General features: G+C 42.7%; 1 protein-coding gene across 1 annotated transcript in view; it reads left to right on the plus strand.

Moving 5' to 3' along the window:
- The window catches only part of LOC147678115 (hydroperoxide isomerase ALOXE3-like), a 250,228-nt gene that overhangs the window by 188,835 nt on the left and 38,031 nt on the right, over positions 1-23,362 (plus strand). Inside the window, exons 7-9 of the mRNA XM_086945977.1 lie at positions 17,145-17,288; positions 21,991-22,194; positions 22,436-22,522. Of these exons, the coding sequence (XP_086802103.1) occupies positions 17,145-17,288; positions 21,991-22,194; positions 22,436-22,522 (435 nt within the window). The remainder of the gene's footprint in view (positions 1-17,144; positions 17,289-21,990; positions 22,195-22,435; positions 22,523-23,362) is intronic.

Consider the following 23,362-nt stretch of genomic DNA (forward strand, 5'->3'; position numbering starts at 1 on the left):
GTTTTTGTCTTCCTATGGCCCAACAATAATTTCTCTCTCCCTATGCCTGTCTCTCTCTCTCTGCCTGTCTCCCTCTCTCCCTCCCCCCCCTCTCTCTCTCTCTCTCTCTCTGCCGGTCTCTCTCCCTCTCTCCCTCCCTCTGCCTGTCTCCCTCCCTCTCTCCTTCCCTCTGCCTGTCTCTCTCCCTCTCTCCCTCCCTCCGCCTGTCTCCCTCCCTCTGCCTGTCTTTCTCTCTCCCTCTGCTTGTCTCCATCTATACCTCTGCCTGTCTCTCCCTCTGCCTGTCTCTCTCTCTCCCTCTGACTGTCTCTCTCCCTCTGCTTGTGTCCCTCTCTCTTTCCCTCTGTCTGTCTCTCTCCGTCTGCCTGTCTCCCTCTCTCCCTCCCTCTCTCTCTCTCCCTCTGCTGGTCTCTCTCCCTCTGCTGGTCTCTCTCCCTCTCTCCCTCCCTCTGCCTGTCTCCATCCCTCTCTCCCTCCCTCTGCCTGTCTCTCTCCCTCCCTCTGCCTGTCTCTCTCTCCCTCTGCCTGTCTCCCTCTCTCCCTCTGCCTGTCTCTCTCCCTCTGCCTGTCTCTCCCTCTGCCTGTCTCTCTCCCTCTGCCTGTCTCTGTCCTTCTGCCTGTCTCTCTCTGTCCCTCTGTCTGTCTCTCTCCCTCTGCTTGTGTCCCTCTCTCCCTCCCTATGCCTGTCTCTCTCCCTCCCTCTCTCCCTCCCTCTGCCTGTCTCCCTCCCTCTGCCTGTTTCCCTCTCTCCCTCCCTCACTCTGCCTGTCTCTCTCCCTCCCTCCCTCCCTACGCCTGTCTCTCTCCCTCCCTCTGCCCGTCTCCCTCCCTCTGCCTGTCTCCCTCCCTCTGCCTGTCTCTCTCCCTCTGCCTGTCTCCCTCTCTCCCGCCCTCTCTCTCTTTCTCCCTCTGCCGGTCTCTCTCCCTCCCTCTGCCCGTCTCTCTCCCTCCCTCTGCCTTTCTCCCTCTCTCCCTCTGCCTGTCTCTCTCTCTCTCTCTCTTCTTCTGCCTGTCTCCCTCGCTCCCGCCCTCTCTCTCCCTCTGCTGGTCTCTCTCCCTCCCTCTGCCTGTCTCTCTCCCTCTATCCCTCTCTCCCTCTCTCCCTCCCTCTGCCTGTCTCCCTCTCTCCCTCTGCCTGTCTCTCTCTCTCTCCCTCTGCCTGTCTCCCTCTCTCCCGCCCTCTCTCTCTCTCTCTCTCCCTCTGCCGGTCTCTCTCCCTCCCTCTGCCTGTCTCTCTCCCTCTCTCCCTCCCTCTGCCTGTCTCCCTCTCTCCCTCTGCCTGTCTCCCTCTCTCCCTCCCGCCCTCTCTCCCTCTGCCTGTCTCCCTGTCTCCCTCCCTCTGCCTGTCTAACTGTCTCCCTCCCTCTGCCTGTCTCCCAGTCTCCCTCCCTCTGCCTGTGTCCCTGTCTCCCTCCCTCTGCCTGTCTCCCTGACTCCCTCCCTCTGCCTGTCTCCCTCTGCCTGTCTCCCTCCCTATCCCTGTCTCCCAGTCTCCCTCCCTCTGCCTGTCTCCCTCCCTCTGCCTGTTTCCCTACCTCTGCCTGTCTCCCAGTCTCCCTCCCTCTCCCTGTCTCTTCCCGTCTCCCTCCTCTGCGTGCCTCCCTCTGTCACCTTAACCCAGCTTACAGGGCACACACACAGCTACACCCGACTACCTCGCAGGTCTTTAAAAGACCATTTACTCCTTAATGGGGCTTTGTTGTGAATCGCCGGCCCCCATAGAGCAGAGTGTCTCCGAGTCCGCGCTGCGGCAGACTCCGAGACACTCTTTCAAAGGAATGCCTCTTAATCAGCAGTAAGTTCCCTTAATACCGGTGGTGTCATCCCGCGACACACCGACCACTTGCAGGTGACACAGAACTGTGTCGGGACACACAGTTTGGAAAGCTCTGTAGTGGGTTGTGGGTTTATAGGGGAATAGGGTGGGAAGTAATTTAATTATATTAAATGTATTAGTTTTTTATTTCCGTAGTTTAATGTATTGATACTTTTTTATTTATTAATATTTGTTTAATTGAGATGTTATTATGTTAAATGTGTAAAGTAATTTATTAATAATTATTTGGTGATTGGTTGTTCACTAATTTTAATTAATTGATTGGTAATTAATTAAGGTAATAGTGTAAATATTTTTAGGTGTGTGTTGTGGTGTTTATAGGTGTCAATGGTGGGAAAAAATGTGTTTATTTATGAATTAATAATTGGATATAAATTAATTTTAAATAATTTAAAATTAATTTTGGTAATCGTGCAATTAATTATATTTGTGTGTGGTAGTTTTTATAGGTGTAAAGTGTGGGAAGGGTGGGTTTGCAAATTATTTTTCAATTGATGAATTAATAATTAGTTGTTAACTCATTTTAATTAATTAATTGGTAATTTATAATGTTAATTGTGTAATTAACTTTATGTGTGTTGTGTTGTGTATAGGAATGAAGGCTGGTAAGTAATTTGTGTTTAATTAAGTAATATGTAGTTGGTAATTAATGTTAACTATTTGATATTTATTTTGGGCAAATGTTTATTTTTTGTGTTTTGCTTTTACTTTTAATGGGGTGTATTGGCGGGTATTAAATACAATTATGTTATTTAATTATTGTTAGTAGTTTAACATAATATATAATTGTGTTTTATTATTGTATAGTTTAATTTAGGGGTATGTTGTGGATATTAGAGTGTTAAAGCTTGTGTATTCAATAATGTTTTTATTTATTAATAAGACATTTTTTAATTGGTTATTAATTATGTTAATAATGGAAATAAATATAATTAAAATTGTTGTAGTGTTTTGTTATTAGTGTGTGTTATCGGGTATGAAATGAAATAAATACATTTATGTTTCAAATATTTTTTTGATTGTTAATATTTGCTACTTTTAAATAATTAATGTATTTTATAAATTGTTAGTAGTTTTTTTTATATGTAACTAATAGTATAATATGGGTTCTTTTTTATATGTTTAATATATTACATTTGTGTTTCTCTGCTATCCAACACTTTCACTAATGTTGAACTCACTGGATTAGGAATATTAACTTTTAACCCTCTGCTATCGAACACTTTCCCTACTGTTGCACTCATTAGAGTTGGGATAAAAAATGTTACCCCTCCACTGTCCAACACTTACTGTTGCATTCAGTGGAGTGGGAAGTCATTTTTACCCCTCCGCTTTCCAACACTTTCACTACTGCTGCACTCTTTGGAGAGGAAATAGTAATTTTTACCCCTCCGCTATCCTACATTTTCCCTACTGTTGCACACACTGGAGTTTGAATAGTAAGTTTAATCCCTCTGCTATCCCACACTTACCCTATTTTTGCCCTCACTGGAGGGGGAATTGTAATTTGTATCCCTATTCTATCCAACACTTTCCTTACTGTTGCACTCTTTGTTTCGGGAATAGTAATTTTTACCCCTCAGCTATCCAACTCTTTCCCTACTGTTGCACTCTTTGGAGTGGAAATAGTTATTGTTACCCCTCTGCTATCCAACAATTTCCCTACTGTTGCTCTCTTCGGAGTGGGAATAGTAATTTTTCCCCTCCGCTAAACAACACTTTCCCTAATGTTGCACTCAAAGGAGTTGGGATAAAAAATGTGACCCCACGACTATACAACACTTACTGTTGCATTCAGTGGAGTGGGAATTCATTTTTACCCCTCCACTATCCAACACTTTCCCTACTGTTGCACTCTTTGGAGTGGGAATAGTAATTGTTACCTCTCCGCTATCCAACACTTTCCCTACTGCTGCACTCTTTGGAGTAGGAATAGTAATTTTTACCCCCCCCCCCCCCCCCACGCTAACCAACATTTTCCCTACTGTTGCACTCACTGGAGTTGGAATAGTAAATGTATTTCCTCCGCTATTACTTACCCTACTTTTGCACTCACTGGAGTGGAAATAGTAATGTTTACCCCTCTGCTATCCAACACTTCCCCTACAGTTGCACTCTTTGGAGTAGGAATAACAATTTTTACACCTCTGCTATCCAACACTTTCCCTACTGTTGCACTCTTCAGAGTGTGAATAGTCATTTGTTTTCCTCCGCAATCCAACAGTTTCCCTACTGTTGCACTCACTGGAGGTGGAATAGTAATTTTGACCCCTCCGCTATCCAACCCTATCCCTACTGTTGCACTTTTTGGAGTGTGAATTGTAAATGTTATCCCTGTGCTATCCAACACTTTCCCTACTGTTTCAATCTTTGGAGTGTGAATAGTAATTTTTCCCCTCCGCTATCCAACACTTTCCCTACTGTTGCTATCACTGGAGTGGGAATAGTAATTTGTACCCATCCGCTATCCAACACTTTCCATACCGTTGCACTCTTTGGAATGGGAATAGCAATATTTTCCCTCCGCTATCTAAAACTTACCCCACTGTTTCGCTCTCTTGAGTTGGAATAGTAAATTTAATTATTCCGCTATTCAAAACTTTCCCTACTGTTGCACTTATTGTATTGGGAAAGGTTTTTTGATGTTTTTTACTAGTTTAAAGTTTCCAAATTAAATGTAGACTATAGTTAATAAATCATATATCTGTATAAATTATGTTTGTGCTTATATATTTTAAATTAAGTTTATTTGTTATATTTAGTTAAAATGTATATTAAATGTAATATTTTTTGATTCAAAATAATATTAGTATTTAATATATTTAATATATAATATTTTTTATATATTTATTTATTTATTTATTTATTTGCTTGTAAAGCGCCTGAGTCAATTCCCGAAGGGATATCTCTGCGCTGTTGCTTGCAATTTAGGGCAGATTACTTTGTGAGTAGAAGCTGAAGAGGGAGGATGAAAACTATGGCCTGGTAAAGAGGTAAGTTTTCAATTTTTTCCTGAATAATACTAAATTCCTGATCTGTTTCAGTTCGGTGGGTAGGGAGTTCCAGAGTATGGTCCTTTGTAAGACAGGGCTCGGCCTCCCTGTCTAGCTCTTCTTATCTTTGGGACCTGTAGCAGCAGATGGTTACTAGAGCGAAGTGCGCGTCTAGGGATGTATGGTACAAATTTTTCTCTTAGATATTTGGGGCTGGTGCCATACATGCATCTGTGTATAATGTTACAGATTTTAAATTTGATGCGCTGCTTCACAGGAAGCCAGTGGAGTTGGTGAAGTAAAGGGCGGGAGGGCGTTCTGGGGGGGGCATTGAGGGCCAATCTAGCTGCTGTATTTTGGACAACCTGAAGTTTATCTAGTTGTTCTTCATTCGCCGATAGGTATAGTCCGTTGCAGTAGTCCATTCTGCCTATAATTAGAGTTTGGATAAGGGTCTTTCTGTGGTTGTCTGGTAGGAATGGAAAGACACGTCTTAGAAGCCCCACCACATGAAGGCAGGCACCTGCCACCTGAGTGGTGTGTTCTTTGAGCAGGAGCGCTTGGTCCAGCTTGATACCAAGGTTTTTTGCTATGGGTTTGGGGTTAGGGACCGGGCCTAGCTCCAGAGGCCACCATTCTGGTGACCAGAGAAGAGTCGCCCCTCCAAACAGCATGACCTCGGTTTTGGTCACGTTGCATTGAAGAAAATTTTTTGCCATCCAGTGTGCTACCGTTCTCATCCCATTGGCAAATGATGATAGAATTGCCGGCGTGAGAGTTGGAAAGGGAAACAGAAGTTGGGTGTCATCAGCGTATGACACCGGAGTGAATCCGAAGGATCTAATCATATTTGCTAAGGGGGCCACATAAATGTTAAAAAGCGTAGGGCTAAGGCATGAGCCCTGTGGCACACCCTTAGTAAGCACTCTTGATGGAGAAGAGTGAGAGCCTAGTCTGACTCCTTGGGTGCGGCCGGAAAGAAAGCTTTGCAGCCATGAGAGAGCCGTGCCTCCTACTCCCGCATCACTCAGTCTTTCGAGGAGAAGTTCATGTGATACCGTGTCGAAAGCAGCGGATAAATCTAACAGCACTAGAATCACGGATTCCCCCCTGTCCAGTGACATCCTGATGTTGTCGGTCACGGAGAGGAGGGCTGATTCAGTGCTGTGATTAGGTCTGAAACCAGATTGGGATGGGTCCAGGCCTTCCGCTGCTTCGATATACTTCGACAGGTATGTGTTGACATGCTTCTCTGTGAGTTTACTGAGGTAGGGTAGGAGGGAGATGGGTCTAAGGTTTGAAAGGTCTGACCAAGGTAGTGTGGTATTTTTCCGAATTGGATTGACTACAGCTTGTTTCCATTCTGTAAGTACCTGTCCTTCACTCAGGGATTGATTTATGATAGCTTGTATGGATGGACCTAGGATGGAGTTTAAAGGGGCCATCATTTTCGCTGGTAAGAGATCATTAGGGGAGCCAGATTTTATGTGGTTAATTAGGGAAGGGAGATCGGTGTTGGACACTGGGGGAAAGGAAAGTAAGGATGATGATTTTTTTGGTTGCGGTGTCAGGGGGACATGATTTCCACAGTTGGTACTGGTGGTTTTCAGGATTTTATCGTAAATCGTGTTGATTTTGCTCTCAAAAAACAGGGATATCTCGTTACACAGAGGTAATGAGAAATCATCTGAGCTTATACAAGCTGTGGGTTTTACGAAGGATTCCAGTATTTTGTATAGTTCCTTCGAGGAATTGCCTGCCTCTGACAGTTGCTGGGCCAGACAATTTTTCCGAGCCTTTCTAATGTTTTTATAATATTTCGATTGGGCTTCTAAGTAGGCCTTCTTATCCTCTGCTAAGTGCGACCTCCTCCATTTTTTTTCCAGTCTTCTGCACCCTTGCTTCTCAGTTCTCAGTATTTCTGTGTACCATTTCTCCTTTTTGTGGGTGGGGAATTGTTTGTGAAGTTTTAGCGGAGCTAGTTTGTCTATTGCTTCCATTAGAGAGTCATTGAATTTAGCGAGCATGTCATCTACCTTATCTGTTTCTTGGACTATGGGTATTTTCCAGGTCGTCTGTAGTCCTTCTATAGTGATTTTATGCCATTGACGTTGCCATATTGGAGGAAGATTTTTGTTTGATGTCTTTTTATGTGATATGGGGAGGTTAAATTCTAGCAGGTGGTGGTCTGTCCAGTTCAGATGAGAAATAGTTTTGCAGGGCAAGGTGGGACTGTTTGAGAAAAGTAAGTCTAGAAGGTGTCCCCCTTCATGGGTGGGATCGAAATTGTGAAGTTGGAGCCCTATCGTAGACATATCTGCAAGCAAAGCTTTAGTTTCTGTGAGATCCAGATTGTCTGCGTGAATATTAAAATCGCCTAGGAGAACAAAGTTTTCTTTGGCTCTGAGGTAAGGGGCTATTAATTCCATGAGAGAGAGGGAAAATACTGCACATGATCCAGGTGGACGGTGTATGAGTGCACCTTTCATGGCTATTATGGTAGATAGATTAATACGGAAAGTTATGATTTCCAGGGTAGGGCTACATTTTTCCTCAAGAATGGTGACTTTCAGATGTTCCTTAAAAATGATAGCTAGCCCGCCTCCTATTTTAATAGGTCGATCCATATGTAAGAACTTGTACCCTGGGGGAATTGCTATTGTAATAGCGGGCGTTGTATGGGGTTTCAGCCAAGTTTCTGTGAGAAAACACAGATGTGGCTGATATGTATGTAGTAAGTCCCATATCTGAAGCTGGTGTTTGGGCATTGATCGTACATTTAGCAGGATACATTGTAGTCTGCTTACATGTTTACTTGCCTCAAGTGTCTTGAAGTCTAGGCGGGGATGGATACAGGCTTGAAAACGACATTCTCTGCAAGAGAAAGGGCCTTCAGGGAAGGGCCAGTTCTCAGTAGTGCAGGATGTGGAGTGAGCAGGTTTCAGAGCTAACAGATCTGGGGTAGAATACCTGATTGTTTTCTGTCGGTTATTTTTGTTGGGCATGGCCCCTGGCACCTGGCGCCGTTCTGGCGCGGACGGGCTAATCAATATTCTTTACATCTATATGTTTTTGTACTTACATGTTAAGGTATGCGAGTCGATATTTTTGTGGTCGATATTTGTTCCTCTATATTTTTAATATCAATGTTTCTTACATCAATATTCTATCAGTGGCAATGCCTAACATCCTGTGATTCTGGGCAAGTCACTTAGGGGCACATGCATCAATGGTTTTTGCGATTGCAAAGGGCGCAATTCACAAAAATCTGCCATTTGCGCCCCCCAAAATGCCTTTTGCAATGCATTAAGGTGTTAGGCACTCGCAATATAAGAAAGCGCAATTTATTTCAATTTCTTAAATTGTGATGGATTTTAAGGATTCGCAATTTGCGATTCCTTAAACGCAATGCTATAAGCACTTTGAAATAGCGAATTTGCTATTTGGGGCTGCAAAATACAGAGAAATTACTCTAGTCTGTATTTTGCAAAAAACTTTGAAAAATGCACTAAAGTGCATTTTTTAAGGTTTCAGGTTACAAACACACACATTCCCTTGGGGCATGTGTGTGCGCAACATGGGTGCACATCACAATTTCAGGAGTGCAAGAGGGTGTCATTTTGACACCTTTGCATCCTTGAAATTGCATGCACAATTTGCTAGTACCTTTTGGTACTCGCATATTGTGCATCCAATTTACCATTCATTCCTACGGGCCTTTAGGCCCATAGGAAAGAATGGGAAGCCATTCCTTAATTGTGACTCACAATTTGTGAGTCGCAATTAAGGAATGTTTAGGAATCACCATTTTAATAGCAATTCCTACATGCATAGGCTTTTGAGAGTCCTTGATTGCTTTTTCTTAATAATCGCAATTAAGGACTAGCAAAATCTTTTCTTGATGCATGTGCCTGATAATCTCACCGTGCCCAACAAAAAATGAATTGTCCGTCTTTAACTCAACTGGTGCTCATGTAAAGCACTCTGATATCTTCGGGTCAAGTTTGGGCTATAAAAAACTCTGGAAAAACAATAATTAGTATTAAGGAATTCCCAATGGTAGCCTATGAAAGGCGTAGGACTCACAGTAATGTGAAACTAATTTAGGTGTTTGTCACTAGAAGGACATATAAACATTTAACAACATGTTTACTTAGGGCCTACCGTACGGGTGACGTATATGTAATAAAAGGGGAGTTTTAGGCTTGGCAAGTAGTTTTAAATGCCAAGTCGAAGTGGCTGTGAACTGCACACACTGGCCTTGCAATGGCAGGCATGAGACACGTTTGAAAGGCTCCTTGTGCCGGTGGCGTAATCAATGGTGCAAGCCCACCAGTTATGTCATAGATGGGTACCTCCAAGACCATCACTCAAATCTTTCTTATTGAAGAAACTAAATTATTGTTTCTTCAAGCATCCATGATTTAACAGATTTTTACTTCTGTTTGCTCATTCATGTACACTAAACTATATCGCGCACAATCAATGAATCAAGTACTAGGAAAAATTGACATTTAGGTTTTTTGGAAAAGACACTTGTAAACATATACAAATATTGTGCATGGGGAATTTTGCATTCATTTAGCAGTCATTGCAATTGAGAACAAATTAATTTGAGACAAAACATGTATAAACAAAAAACATTCAACAATACATGACAAGATGAATTATGCATGTAAAAAGAAACTAAACAAAAAGACATACATAAGGGAAATACACTGTTTTGTGTCCAGTGTCCTACACTTTCTGATTTATGGGGCATTTATCATTGTAGCCCTCATGCTTGTAGTCTGCAACATTACTACTTGGCCCTTATTTTGTTCGTGGTCAGAGCTTGGCCTTATGTTTGGATGGAATCATTCATTTCTTCAACTGAGATGCCCAATTTAATGCGCAGATATTGCACTCAATGATCGCCCTTGGTATCATTAATAGTGTTCCAACAAGTTTAGATCTTCAAACATTGACTGCAAATATGCAGACAAGACGTTTGTGCCCGTCAGACACAACTTCTTTGAGGAAACCCACTCCTGTAAAAATCCCAATCAGGGCTTTTGCCACTGCAGGTGCAGTCATGGGTCTCAGAGGGAGGGATACCTAATGACATGATTCACCAGAACTAGGATAAACCTTTTGTCTGAAGCAGTCTGGGGTTCCAAAGGCCTTACAATGTTGATGTCCACCCTCTTAAAGGGTGTGCCAATGACAGGCAATGGATTACGGGGCTTTAATTCCCTACTCGTTTGTCATACTGTTTTGGTAGGTTACAAAAGTCCTACAGAACACATTTGAGGAATTCTTGATTCCAGGCCAATGGAAGTGAGGGACAAGCCCTGCAACGGTATTGTCCTGGCCCATGTGCCCTGCTGGGAGAAATATGTGAACCAGCTCCAGTAGAAAGGTCCTGTGGCATAGGGGGACCACCAGGGCCCTTGCTGTCCCGAGCCCAGATGCCTTAGTCTTACTGTATAGGTGGCTGTCCTCACAGCGGTTTTGCCTGCCGCTTGGGCTTCAGCCTGTTGATTAATGCGCCTAAGGGTTGGGCAATCCATTTGTACCCTACATAACTCCTCCTTGGTTTATTCTCCTTCCATGTGCTGTCCAGCAAGATCAGGCAGGTCACCAAAAGAAGCAATGTCCTCCTTAGTGGACTCCAGGACTGCCACCACATGTGCCCACCCATCTAACTGGAGGTACATTCAGGGGCTGATTTCCCATGCCCTCTGCCTCTTCCCTTGCTAGAAGCTGGCTGGGCCATTGTTTCAGGCTCCAGCCTGTTTTGACTCCCATCATGGGCAGCCATGGACTGTGGTAGCACAGATCCAGTCAGGAAACCCTTACACCTCCACATGAGCTTTACTTCCTTCCAGGTACTCTGCTCAAAACCATTACCTAGTAAACAGTCCACAGGCATGGCAGGGCTTGCTGCAACTTTCAGAAGACTTGAACCCACCCACCTACTCAAATTAAACAAGGGTCACAGGATAGTGACCCTCTCTGTTATGAGCCACCAAAACCTGTTTGAATGCATGAGGAGTTATCTCCTCTGGGAAAACCAGCTGACTCCTTACCATAGTCATACTGGCTCCTGTATCCCTCAGAGCCTTAACCCCTTGCCCATTGATGGTGACCCATTGCCTATACTTTGTAATAGTTGAGGACACATGGATCTTTGGAACCCTCTCCTTTGTCACCCATGGACAACAAGGATAACCCCACTAAACTCCCTCCCGGTAACTGGGACAAATTCCTCCCCTAGCACTACAGTAGCAACCCCTGGAATCTTTCATCCAGTGAGAGGTGGTGCTCTTTTTGGATCCTTCAAGAAGTGTCCATACTCATAGCCATCATAGCACGTAACTGGCTTGGACTGCTGACTTTTGTCACAGTAGTTTTTCTTCTGGTAGCCAGATTGGGTATGTGAACCACACCCTTTTCCTTGTGAGTAGTTGTGGGGCCTGAAGAGTCCCTCCCAAATACCTTTCTGAACAATCTAGTGCTGACCCAGAGTCTGACTCCTCAGCAAGCTTCCTGGAATCAGTAAACTTGCTATAAACCAGGTGTTGGCACAACTCTGGAAAACAAGTATCAAGAATGTGCTCCCTAAAAACAAATTGTACAACCCTTCATAATCATGAAATTTGCTGCCACTCGTGCAGCCCTTCAGTGCCTTACCAGCATAGTCCATGAAATCCACCCATGTTTGTGTAGAGAGTATGTGACTGGCCCTGAAACGTTGCCTGAACGTTCCAGGGGTCAACCCAAACTTGCTGACTGAAATGGGCTTCATGGCACTGTAGTTAGTCTGGTCCTCTCCTCTTATGTAAGGAGTATGTCCCTCCCCACTGTGAGCATGTACCACCAAAGACTACCCTCCCATAACTCCTCTGGGACCCTGTACACTTTAAAACCCACTTCATAGGCTGCTAACAATTTATCTATGCCCTCCGCCAGACTATAAGTGGGCGCCATATCTTTTTCGTTATGAAATCTGGACTCATGTAAAGACACAGCAGGTATGCTGCCACCAATATTGCTGTTGATGGACCCCACTTGGAGGACTCTAATATCCAACTCTCTGAGGCTCAGCTGATTGGGTATCTTCCTTTCCTCCATGGCCAGCCCATACTCATCTAGAGCTTGCTCCTAATTAAGCTTAGAAAGGTCAAGGGGGTTTTTCTTGTCCTTCTAATTCATGTCAAGCTCTTAATTTATTTATTTCCTTCTTCCTTTCCTCCAGCTCCTCTGGTGACAGGTTCAATGAGGACCAATTCTGCCTGGTCTTGAGTGGACTTCCTGTCCTTGGAGAAAACTGCTCCCCCACTCTATAGGCTGAATGACAGGTCCTGAGGTGGGTGCACAAGATGAAGCAGGCTTGTGTCACTGATGTGCTGATACATTTTCTGTATTTTTTCACTATGGCAGAAGAAGATGGCATTGAACTCGTCCATGAGGAATAGCTGGGTCCAGCAAGGATCTGATGCGATACTTGTCTTCAACAGCGTTCTTGTTCAGTTGGTGGCTTCATTATTGGTGATGTCTGATGTGATGATCTCTCTGTAGGTTTCACAGAGGGACTTCAGTATCAGGAGGTTCTTGGAAGTTCTGTTTATTTTCTATTTTCTTTCCATTTTGCAGATTGGTTGTTTGTCAGCAGTGTCTTTAGAATACCTGCTGCTGAAGACTTTGGGGCATAGGTACAAGGAAAGTGGCAGAGTGAGGCGTTAGACTTCCTGGCTTAACACCACACTCTGCCACTTCAGAAATGAAGGGCTGCACCATATTTACAAGAATATGGTGCAGCCCTGCATTTCCCCTTGTGCCGGTGCTACAGTTAGCAGCCTAGAGCCAACCTAGGCACCCTTCCTGCACATAAACAATCTTTAAATGCTGTTTTGTAACTTCTATGTGTGCTGCTTAATGCAGCAGACAGAGGAGTTGCAAAACTGCATTAAAACAGACCTTCCTGTACATAAACAATCATTGGCCTTTTACTGTTTTTATATTTGCTGTACAACGCAGTACACATGAGAACAGCAAAAACAAGGAGAAATTAAACATTTCTCCTCTTTGCACCAGGGTAAGACCAGGTTTCCCTGGTCTTAATTCTGGCTCTGCCTCCTATTAATGCTACCCTTGTAAAGAGGGGGCAGTGTCAGAATCAATGGGTGTTGCTCACAGCAACACCTATTGCCCTGCCCCTTCATGCTAAGAATAGCGTAAATGGGTTGCCTGATTTACAAGGCAGCGTTAAGCCATGTTAAGTGGTTTAACACTGCCTTGTAAATAAGGCATAGCCCCTATCCTCAAAAGAACGTATTAAAAAAGGACGTTACCGTGGGGATAGGGGCTTGTAAATATATCCCTTTGTTGTATTTGGGGTGTGAATGTTCATTTAGCTTTCCAAAACAATGTTGCAGTTGTTTAGAATGGGGTTTGCATTGGATGTGGCTTTGATAGGGTGAAAAATGTGTTCAAGCATGTCCATAGAAAAGTGCCCAAAGGAACTGAATGATTGGTCTTCTTTTTTGTGTTAACCTTGAGTTATAAGTAGTGCATTGAGCAAGGAGATGGGGATGGCAAAGTGGTTGGTCCAGTCCAAGGGAATAAGTGGTTTGCTTTGGATTGGTGGTGATGTTGAGAAGTTAAGGTTGAGGATGTAGCCTTTTTAGTGTATTGATTGTGGGACACAATGTACCATGTTGTGCATCGATGACAGGCGTTGCCATTTTTTTAGTTTATAGTTTCTGAATGTTTGAGGTCACACAATAGGGTGGTGTGGTCATGTCGGATAGATGAGGTAGTGAGGCGATCAGAATTCATCAATGTAGTCCTTGTTCTACCCTGTATTTTCATATTCTGTAAGAATTAATTTTTGCATAGAAGTCCTGTCTTCATTTAAACCAGGTTTAACCTTGTGCTTATAATCTGCTTCCTTGGCTGGGACTTATGGAAAGCAGCAGTGATAAATTCGTGAATAGGCTACATACTTCACTCTCTCTCAGGACAATAGACATCCTGAGCTTTAATCCCTTGAGCTTTACCCTGCCGCCATCTTGAAAGGCATCTGTCACAAGAGTTGTTCCTGCTTCAAGACCTGCTGTGATAATGTATATGCTGCTTGCTGCTGCCTTCTGTCTCAACATCATCTTGAAAGAGGGAGAATGGCATTCTGCCAAAAAACCTTCTCCTTTGATTTTTTTAAGTCAAACAGTAATTTGACTATTGTTTTCATCCATTTGCAAATGCAGAACTCAGAGGGCTGGGAGCAACTGGAAGGAGTGTGTTTACCTTTACCTTTTAATCCTAACTGGATTTGTAAGGGATGAACTTTTGGGAGGCGTTATGTGGTAAGCAGAGAGACTCTTTGCCAAGGCTCTCCCCTACTATCTTGCTAAGCTGTAGAACAAGACCTTGTAGGACATCATTTATAGTTATTAACAGGAATTGTGTTTTCTACTTTTGAGAAAGGAAGTGGATTTTTCCAGGATTTAAATAATTCAGCAAATCACTAGTGGGAAGACATACAGCAGGTCTCCCACCACTGTCACAGTGGAATAGATAAAGTACAAAACAGGGTTCTCTGGCATGAAAATTAACCTGTGTTAAAATAATACACTTGAGTATTACTGGAAGATCGTATTTTGAATATATAGGTTGTACTTAAGCCAATCTATACCTCCCTTCTAATATTTTATTGCTCACGCAGAAAAAAGAAATATAACCAAATGTCAACTTATTAGAAATTTCTCTAACCGGCTTTTACTTTACGTTCTGTACAGTTCATGCATTTAAAATCATCAAATTCCACACTGTCCTTGTTAATATCACAATTTGGTCAATAAGACGTCCAGCCCTATAACTTGAGAAAGGCCTGTCTGTGCATAGTTTGTGCAGTAGCAATGAATCCTTCCAATAGTTTTTGGTAAATTCAGACTGAATATGGTCTACACGTTTCAGTCTGTTCACTTTCATTCACCTCAGGACTCAACAACCTAGTGTGTGAACATTAAGACTACCGCACTACATCATGCAGCAAGTACCTCAGATGCCCTTAGGTGCCCAATGCCACAATGTAAAATCAGGTAGATCTATTGTGGGCTCTCGATGGTCAACCTTAGTGCTCTTTCTGTGCAAGGAAATATGTGCTGGATGGTTGTGTACAGACACTTGCATGTGTGTCAAGCCCACGTCTCAGTAGTAAAAGCCGTCTCTGGTCTGGACGAGTCTTGCATCGTGCTATTTTATAAGTGGCGGACTATTACTTCCAAGTGTGCCCCCGCGGCGATACTCTGAGGTAACAGTACACCTTGCATAACAAGCCAGGTTGTGAGATGTTTGTCTATGAAAGCACAATGTGCCCCAACCTGTTACTGGACAGTGGATGTCCTTTTACAAGACCCCTCACTCTCCAACCTAGTTGGAGACATGCTTCATCATCGGGGTCCCACCCCATAGGCCGAATGCCCACAGGGTGTGCTGCGACACCTGACTACAGTGGAGCAGGTTTTTTTCTTTTATATGTGCATAAGATTTACAGTGAAAATGTATTAAAAAGGGTGCCAAAACTACTCACTACAAGACTTTATTCTTGAGTGCTTGGACCCCTGGATAAAAACAGTGTGGCACCTGTGCCTAATTAGGTAGGTTTTGGTGTCTCAAAAAGTGTACTGATTTAAAAATAGCGTAGTGTGCTATGTGACTGATAAGGAAAAGAAAATAAGGTCTACATGTTTCAACCAAAATATAAGTGTAAGGTTTTCATCAGGACCGTGCTGATTGAACTGGGTGGTCCGCACACGCTAAGGTGCGCCCTAGCCCTCGCTCAATATTCAAGATCGCAAAAATGAGATCAGGTGTAAAAAGGTGTGTCTCTTCCTCATTCAGGAAAAAACATGTAAGAAAAAATGGGGAACAGGGTTGGGATAACGTACAAGGGTGAACAAACAGGGTTGAACACTTAACATCAATTGTGCCTATCATGGTAGCCTTAGATAGGAAATTACATGGAATACCCATGCTAAAGTGTCGCATTAATCGAGGTGTCGCATTAAGACGATCAGAATGTGCTCCAGTGCATTACAGGAACGAGCCTAGGTATTTTTACGCCCAGCGCCGTGGTGAGGTGTCGGTCTGGCAAGGCGGCTGGGTATCTGAACGATGCAGATAGGTGTTTGGAGGGTGATCGCACACATGCTGCGAAATGCTGGGAGGATATAACCTATACTGATTCCAGACTAAACCTGCGTGGGCGGATAAGTAGAAACTAGCCACCGGCACCCTTATGGCCACAAAAGCGGCGAAAATACATTGCTTACACTCGAAGCGGGTACTACTGGCTTCATGGGCACCCAGGATTCCAAGACGGCAAATGTATGTCACCTACAATGATTAATGAAAAAAACACACACGCTAGGGTTTGGGGGAGTTTGATCGGTGTGGAAACTTCCTCTCTCATACCAAATACGAGTGCTCACTGAGTTCAGAGACTCGTACACATACTCGCAACAGAATCACTTACTTGCTTGTTCTGTTCGTCTGGCCTTGAAACCTACTTGGTTACAGGTCTGGATGCCCCGTGGAATGATCGGCGGTCTGCCGGGACCGGTAAAGTAAATAAATTGTTACTTCCTGGTTTCCAGGGGGCGTGTGTCACGTGGGACGGGATAGCCAATCGGTGGTTGCCCCATGGGAGGGGTCGCACTTCGTCCCGATCACCTGTATAGCCTGGAATCAGTATAGGTTATATCCTCCCAGCATTAGTTTTTTTAAGTGTTTTTCAATGATGTCTTATAATTTCATGTTTAGTTTTATCTGGACAAGAATGTTGTCATGGGCTGGTGAGTGGTATGTATGTATGTGTCTTGTAAAGCGCACTGCTGCCCTGAGGCGTCGTGGCGCTGTAGACCTCTGGGGAACCCGTCCTGGCTATCCCTGTGAGATGGTCCCTACTGGGTATCTCCAAGGTGAAACCAGGCATCCCCGGCAAATGTGGGGGGGGGCGTTGTAGAGATGAGGCAAGCTAATGCCCAGAGTTGCTGAGTGTGATCCCTGGTTAGAGTAGGCACCGAGGCGAGAATTATCGAGTCCGCTGACCCTGGTCCATGACCATGCCGCGTCGGGAATTGAACCCTGGTCCCGGGCCGTTCTCTGCTTCCGGGTCTGCCGCCTCTAAACAGTGAGCCACTCCACTCAGAGTCACTGATGTGATATCTAATGCACCTGCACCACCATGCCATCTTGCAATTCTGGAAAAGTTCATTGAAGGTATGTTATGATGCCAAGTTCATCTGTATTGTTTCCTCTATTTGCAGAGAGGAAAGATCTTCATTGCAGATTTTAAGATATTGGATGGCGTTCCTGCAAATATATTGAGTGGTCATCAGCAGTACATAGCTGCTCCCTTGTGTCTTCTCTACCTCTCACCCCAGAATGAGATGATACCCCTAGCAATCCAGGTAAGGTGTTGCCTAGAACTTTGACATTTCAAGACATTCGTTCATTTTTTCAGAATGTGAATACATATAAGTGGTCAGCTTTCTGAGAGAATGTGTCAACTGTTACTTTAACTATGTGGACTAATAGTTTTCCTATTGGCTAGAACCAACACACCTCTTTATTGTCACAAAGGTTTGTCTTTATGATCACGGAGGGTGTTTGATACTATGGAGCAAGTCTTTATCTGTGTTTGGGATTTTTACTATGCACAAAATAACCACTCAAGAAGAACTATTATCCTCAGCACTTCGATCAAATCTACCAACAATCACAGAAATTGGCCTTAAACTTTGCTCACTAAAAAACGAAATTAAGACTAAATTTATCCAGAAAAGTATCAACAATTTACACAAATTTAAAATAACACAATACGAGGGGGGGGGACAAAATTGGAAAAATCTTGGCTTACAAAGTTGCTGAGGATAGAGCAAACTCTATAATTACAAACATTCGGGGGGCTGGTAACAAGATCTATAATCAACCACAAGATATTTTAGAACAATTTGCTGATTTTTATAGCACCCTATATACCCCAGAATAGGAGCCCAATTTAGACGGCATACAGAAATATGTCGAAGAGCATATAGTAGACACCCAGAATATTCCAGAGATAGATTCATTATCTGATGATATAACAATGGCGGAACTACATCAAGCCATAGCCCTATTACCTGTAGGAAAAGCGGCAGGGGAAGACACTATACCTCTAGAGATATACAAATAATGCTCAGAGGAGTTATAACACTTACTGTTGAAAGTTATCCAATCTGTAGGCTCAAATGGAAAAGCTACCAAATCCTGGAATAGGGCGAAAATTATATTTTTCCTGAAGAAAGATAAGCCGAAGGAAGAGAGAGGGTCATATCGCCCTATCTCTATGATAAATACGGGCGCAAAAATATTTAGCACTAAGATTAGCCCCTATCATGCCTCAAATCATTAATCCACAGCAACATGGGTTCATAACTGGGAGAGATACTACTATACATGTTAATATGGCCATTACGGCATTTGTTGTAGCAGAGACTAAATCCACCCCACTCGGTATGATTTTATTAGATGCTGAAAAAGCTTTCGACCGAGTGGGGTGGGACTTTCTCTTGTGCGTACTGTCTAAAATAGGGTTCGGGGGACAATTCCTGCGGTGCATACAAGCATTGTATGATAACTCAACGGCCTTTACCAGCTATGGGGGGTTGATATCCTCAGACTTCTCAATTCAACGTGGAACCCATCAGGGATGTCCCCTATCACCTCTTTTATTTGCCCTCTCACTGGAACCTTTTTTGTTTGCCCTTCAGTCCCAAATCCAGATCGTACCTTTTAGATCAGGCTCACAGGAGCTAAAAATAACAGCATACGCCGACGATATCGCGGTTTATTCAGAAGATATTGTCGAGGCACTAAAGGGAATTGCTCTAGAGGCCGGAAAATTTGGGAAGGTGTCTGGCTATAAACTTAATCTACAAAAAACACAAGTTTTCGCTAATTATACTCCAGCCGTGATAGTACCTGAGATCTGCAAAATTGCTACTTACCTAGGGGTCAAAATAACGGCCAAATTACAGGAAATTAACAATATAAACTATAACGAATTAACCATATCCACTAGCCTAATATTAAAAAAATGGCATAGACTACCTCTGAATCTAATCGGCAGAATCAATTTAATTAGGATGAAGGTATTGCCTAAATATGTGTACTTATTTCGATCTATCCCATTAGCGCTAAATAATCAATTCTTCAAGAAACTCGATGGAGCACTTAGTAGCTTCTTCTGGGGGTATAAAAAGCGAGAAGGTCACTGAATCTTATGAAAAATAACACGAATGAGGGAGGGCTTAATTTTGCCGACTTCAAACTGTATTTTTGGTCTGCTTTTGTTATTCGCCTCCGCTCTTTACTTAATGGAGGAAGGGCATTGTTCTTCCATTCTTTCATGTTAAAATCTGACTCAAACATGTTTCTGTTTAGAACCAACGACCCCAACTACTACAAAAGGGTTAGATTTAAGACCGCAAGAGACATAATAAAGATTTGGGGCAATATACTCACCTTTTGTAAAACTAGTTTTTTCCATTCAAAGCTGCCTCTGTGGGGCAATCCGGGTCTTCCAAGTATTTTTAATTACAACATAGCACTTGGCTTGCTTAGGTCAGGAATCACCGTTTTAGGGGACTTATATGGCACACAAGGATTCTTAGACTTTAATACTCTCAAATTGCTATACAATCTACCTGAAAATATGAGGTGCAAACACTTACAGCTACATGATTACCTGATTAACAAAAAGCAAATTTTGCAGGTTTCTGAATGCGATATTTGGACTTGTTTATACTCTTTAAAAAATAAGTCAGTAATAAGTGAAGCATATAGACTTCTAATTGACTTCAAACTAAACGACTGTATTAAATTGGCTGACAAATGGAGCAGATTATTGGGTTCAAATATAACATCAAAACAGATAGAGAGCTCCCTGATAAATATCAATAAACGAGTACGGTCATCTAGTCTAAGACTCCAACAATTCAGAACAACCTGTATGCTATATTACACCCCGGAAAGAATTTCTAAATGGTCCCCTAATAATACCAACAGTGATCGCACAAAATGCCCCAAATGCTCCGCTGACGCAGCTGATTTGGCACACATGCTGTTCTCCTGTCCTAATCTTAAGACCTTCTGGTGCGACATTCAAAATGTTTTGAAAATGAAACAGGTTCAATTGCCTACATTTACGGCTGCTTCTGTCCTGCTAGATACCTATCCCGTCTTTCTCCCACAAGCTGCCTTGGTTACAATACTTATGTCTTGTGCCAAGCAAACTTTGGCTAGAGCTTGGACCAGCTCAGAAACACCTAGTGGCTGGGACTGGTGGGCACTGGTAACCGAGATACATTCAATGGAACTAGCCTTAGCAAATATAAGGGGAACACGCACACTGAGGAAACATGAAAAAATTTGGGGAACTTTTATGGAATGATGATGCTGTATTTTCTTTATTGGGCATAGGAAAATTTAATACTCTCATGAATTGATATTCTGTGTCTCTAGGACAATATAACTTGCACGACTGTCGAAAGAAACTGTTACTATTCTTTTAAAACTTTCATTAATGAATTATTATTCTTTCTTTTTTTTATCCTTTTTCTTTCCTCTTCATATCTCATGGCCTATTTGCTTTATTATACTGTATATTCATGTCCGTTAACATATGTATTAATGTTTCAATGTATTTCTTCCTTGCCAGCCTGTTAACAATAAAAAAAAATTAAAAAAAAAAAAATGGATTTTTACTATGCACAGTTCCAATAAATAATTTTCCAAGAAAGCCTACATGGATTTTGACTGATTGAACAAAGAAAGAAATTAAAACAACTCGGTAACCTCACTCTAAATCAGACACTCTTCCAGGCACTTGCATTTTTATCCACTAAGTGTTTTTACATGAATCCACAGTGATCTATTTAAACGACTATTACAGAATAATATTAGGCAATGCAAATGTATTTTCCTGAAAGCAAATTTCAGTGCTCATTCTTTTCTCATCTGTGCTCTGCCTCTGAGCATCGCCCAGTATCTATGGCTGATGTACTTTCTTTGTAAGCTGGATGATGCTTAACTGTCAAGTGCCAACGCCTTGTCCTCTTCTTCTTTCTATTTTGTAGGTGTTCTTCTCAGCCCTCAGACTCTTTGTTTCTCTTTCTTTCTTCCAGACAAAATCATGAGCTTCACATAAACTTCTAAACACCATTTACCACAAAGCAAAAACCTGTTTACAAAATGTAAATCAATTGCGTCTGCCTTCATGTAGAAACATTTATTTTACAAGAGAACCCTTCTGCTTAACTTGGGATGTATGACATTACAACGCATGCTTTTACCACGCATGCCTTTACAACGCATAGTGCTTTGGGGCGCTGGATAGTGAATAGTTTAATTTACTATTCCAACTCCAGCCCCCGTGGATAGTAGGGAAGGTGTTGGATAGTAAATTAAACCTATTCCCTATCCTAGAGCGCCCCCCAGCGCAATGTGTTGTAATGGTTTGCGTTGTAAAAGTTGCGTCGTAAAGGCACTGCGTGGTAAAAGTTGCGTTGTAAAGGATGTTTCCCGCTTATCTTGTGCATTATTCATAAGCATTATTCTGTGAGTATGCTAACTTACTCCTCAATTGAAAGAGAAGGTCAATCTACTCATTGCCCAAAAAACCCTCAAGAAATGATTCCTATGAGATCGCAGAAAGGCACGTCTTGATTGTTCTAATGGTTCTTGCTTGTCATCTTTAGTGTACAAGGTTCTTATACTGGATTGAGTCCACATGAGTGGATTGTCATCTAATTTTAGCAGCTCTTTTTCTGAGAGCAAGCACGCATCCAGTGGCTGTACCCCGCTTTGCTGTTGGTTTAACATTTGTTTCTCACAATGGGTTCAGACCATTTGTCAGCTGTCACTTTCTTCCTGTGGGATTTCTGAGAAATCATAAAAGTGTAATGTTAGAAGTTTGCAATGTTCTTGGCATTCTGGTTCAGTAAACATCATGCAAACATTCTCTAAGGCTAATATGTTGTGTCTCACTCTTGAGCTAAGTTATGACTGCAGCGGCTTGGTCAGTAACCACAAAAAACCAGTAACTGACTCTTTGTGCATCTTCCTCTGCAGCTAAATCAGACTCCAGGTCCAGAGAATCCCATCTTCCTGCCAAGTGATAGTGAGTGGGACTGGCTGCTTGCCAAAATGTGGGTGAGGAGCTCTATTTTTTCCACCCATCAGGCTCTTACCCACTTCCTACGTACGCACATCTTTGCAGAGGTGTTCAGCATTTCTACATTGAGGCAGCTCCCCATGTCTCATCCTCTCTACAAGGTAAGAAAGACAAATCAGACAGTGCAAACGGGCTGTTAATTACAAGCTCAATAAATGAGCGCTCATTGGTCATTCTTTCAAGGCATTTTTAGGTACAAAACATCAAGAATGATTGAGGTTCTTGGAGGACTGGACATTAAAATAGTATATGGCTACATGTTGTAGAGCAGTGGGAATATGAGATCTGCTTGAAGCCACCACTGTACCTGTGTCTCTAATAACTCCCCCGGTCTCTCTTTAGCTCCTGATCCCCCACCATCGCTACACTTTGCATATTAATGCTCTCGCCAGAGAAGTCCTTATTGGACCAGGAGGATCCTTTGATCAGGTAAGATTTGAATTCATCTTTGTAGACCACCTCTGTTGGTGGCATCCAAAAGAAGTCATGATAAATATAGACAACATAATAAACATAGCATAGCATGTGATATTGTAAAGCACATGTTCACCTTTCGGTCTAAATTAATAGATGTTTACTGCTACTCAGCGGCACTTATTTTATTGACTCTTAAATGCTAAGTGGAACATTCGGTGAACCTATGACCATGAGCTCAAACACAGATGTTATGTTAGGTCATGTTATGTTAAATGCTCTTATAACGTGCTGTAGCAGGGATTCCGTTCTCTTACAGAACTGTGCATAGAGATCCGGAACCTCAGTGAATTAGGGTGACCCAAAACTCACCTCAGTATCCAAAATCCCCTTACCGAGCTAGCTACAGTGTCTCATTGGTCATAACAAACTCCCAATGACTTAGACAAACCAGAACATGAACTTAGGTTACCTCAGGTATCGTGGAACACATGAACACTCTTTCGCTCTATAATCATTTCAAACCAGAACGTGGAGTAAACGAGGACACGTGCACATTTGAAATATTTCTTATTCAATGCAAGGTTCTTAAACGCAGTATCTTATATAATACAAGAAAACATATTATAAGAATCAAAAACAGCTACTCCGAAGAGTGTCCCGGCATGTAACCAAGTGGCGTCACTGAACTACACCACCATCATTTATGGAAGCAGGTACGTTTTCAAAAGTTTCTTGAAGGCTAACGGATCTTGAGTATTACACAATGAAAACAAAAGAGCATTCCAAGCCCGGGCAGCCTTGACAGCCAAGGAGCAACTGCCCATCTTGTGACGAATGAAGCAGGGCACCCTA

This window comes from Lissotriton vulgaris, chromosome 12 (genome assembly GCF_964263255.1).
Source record: "Lissotriton vulgaris chromosome 12, aLisVul1.2, whole genome shotgun sequence".
Classification (NCBI taxonomy): Eukaryota; Metazoa; Chordata; class Amphibia; order Caudata; family Salamandridae; genus Lissotriton; species Lissotriton vulgaris.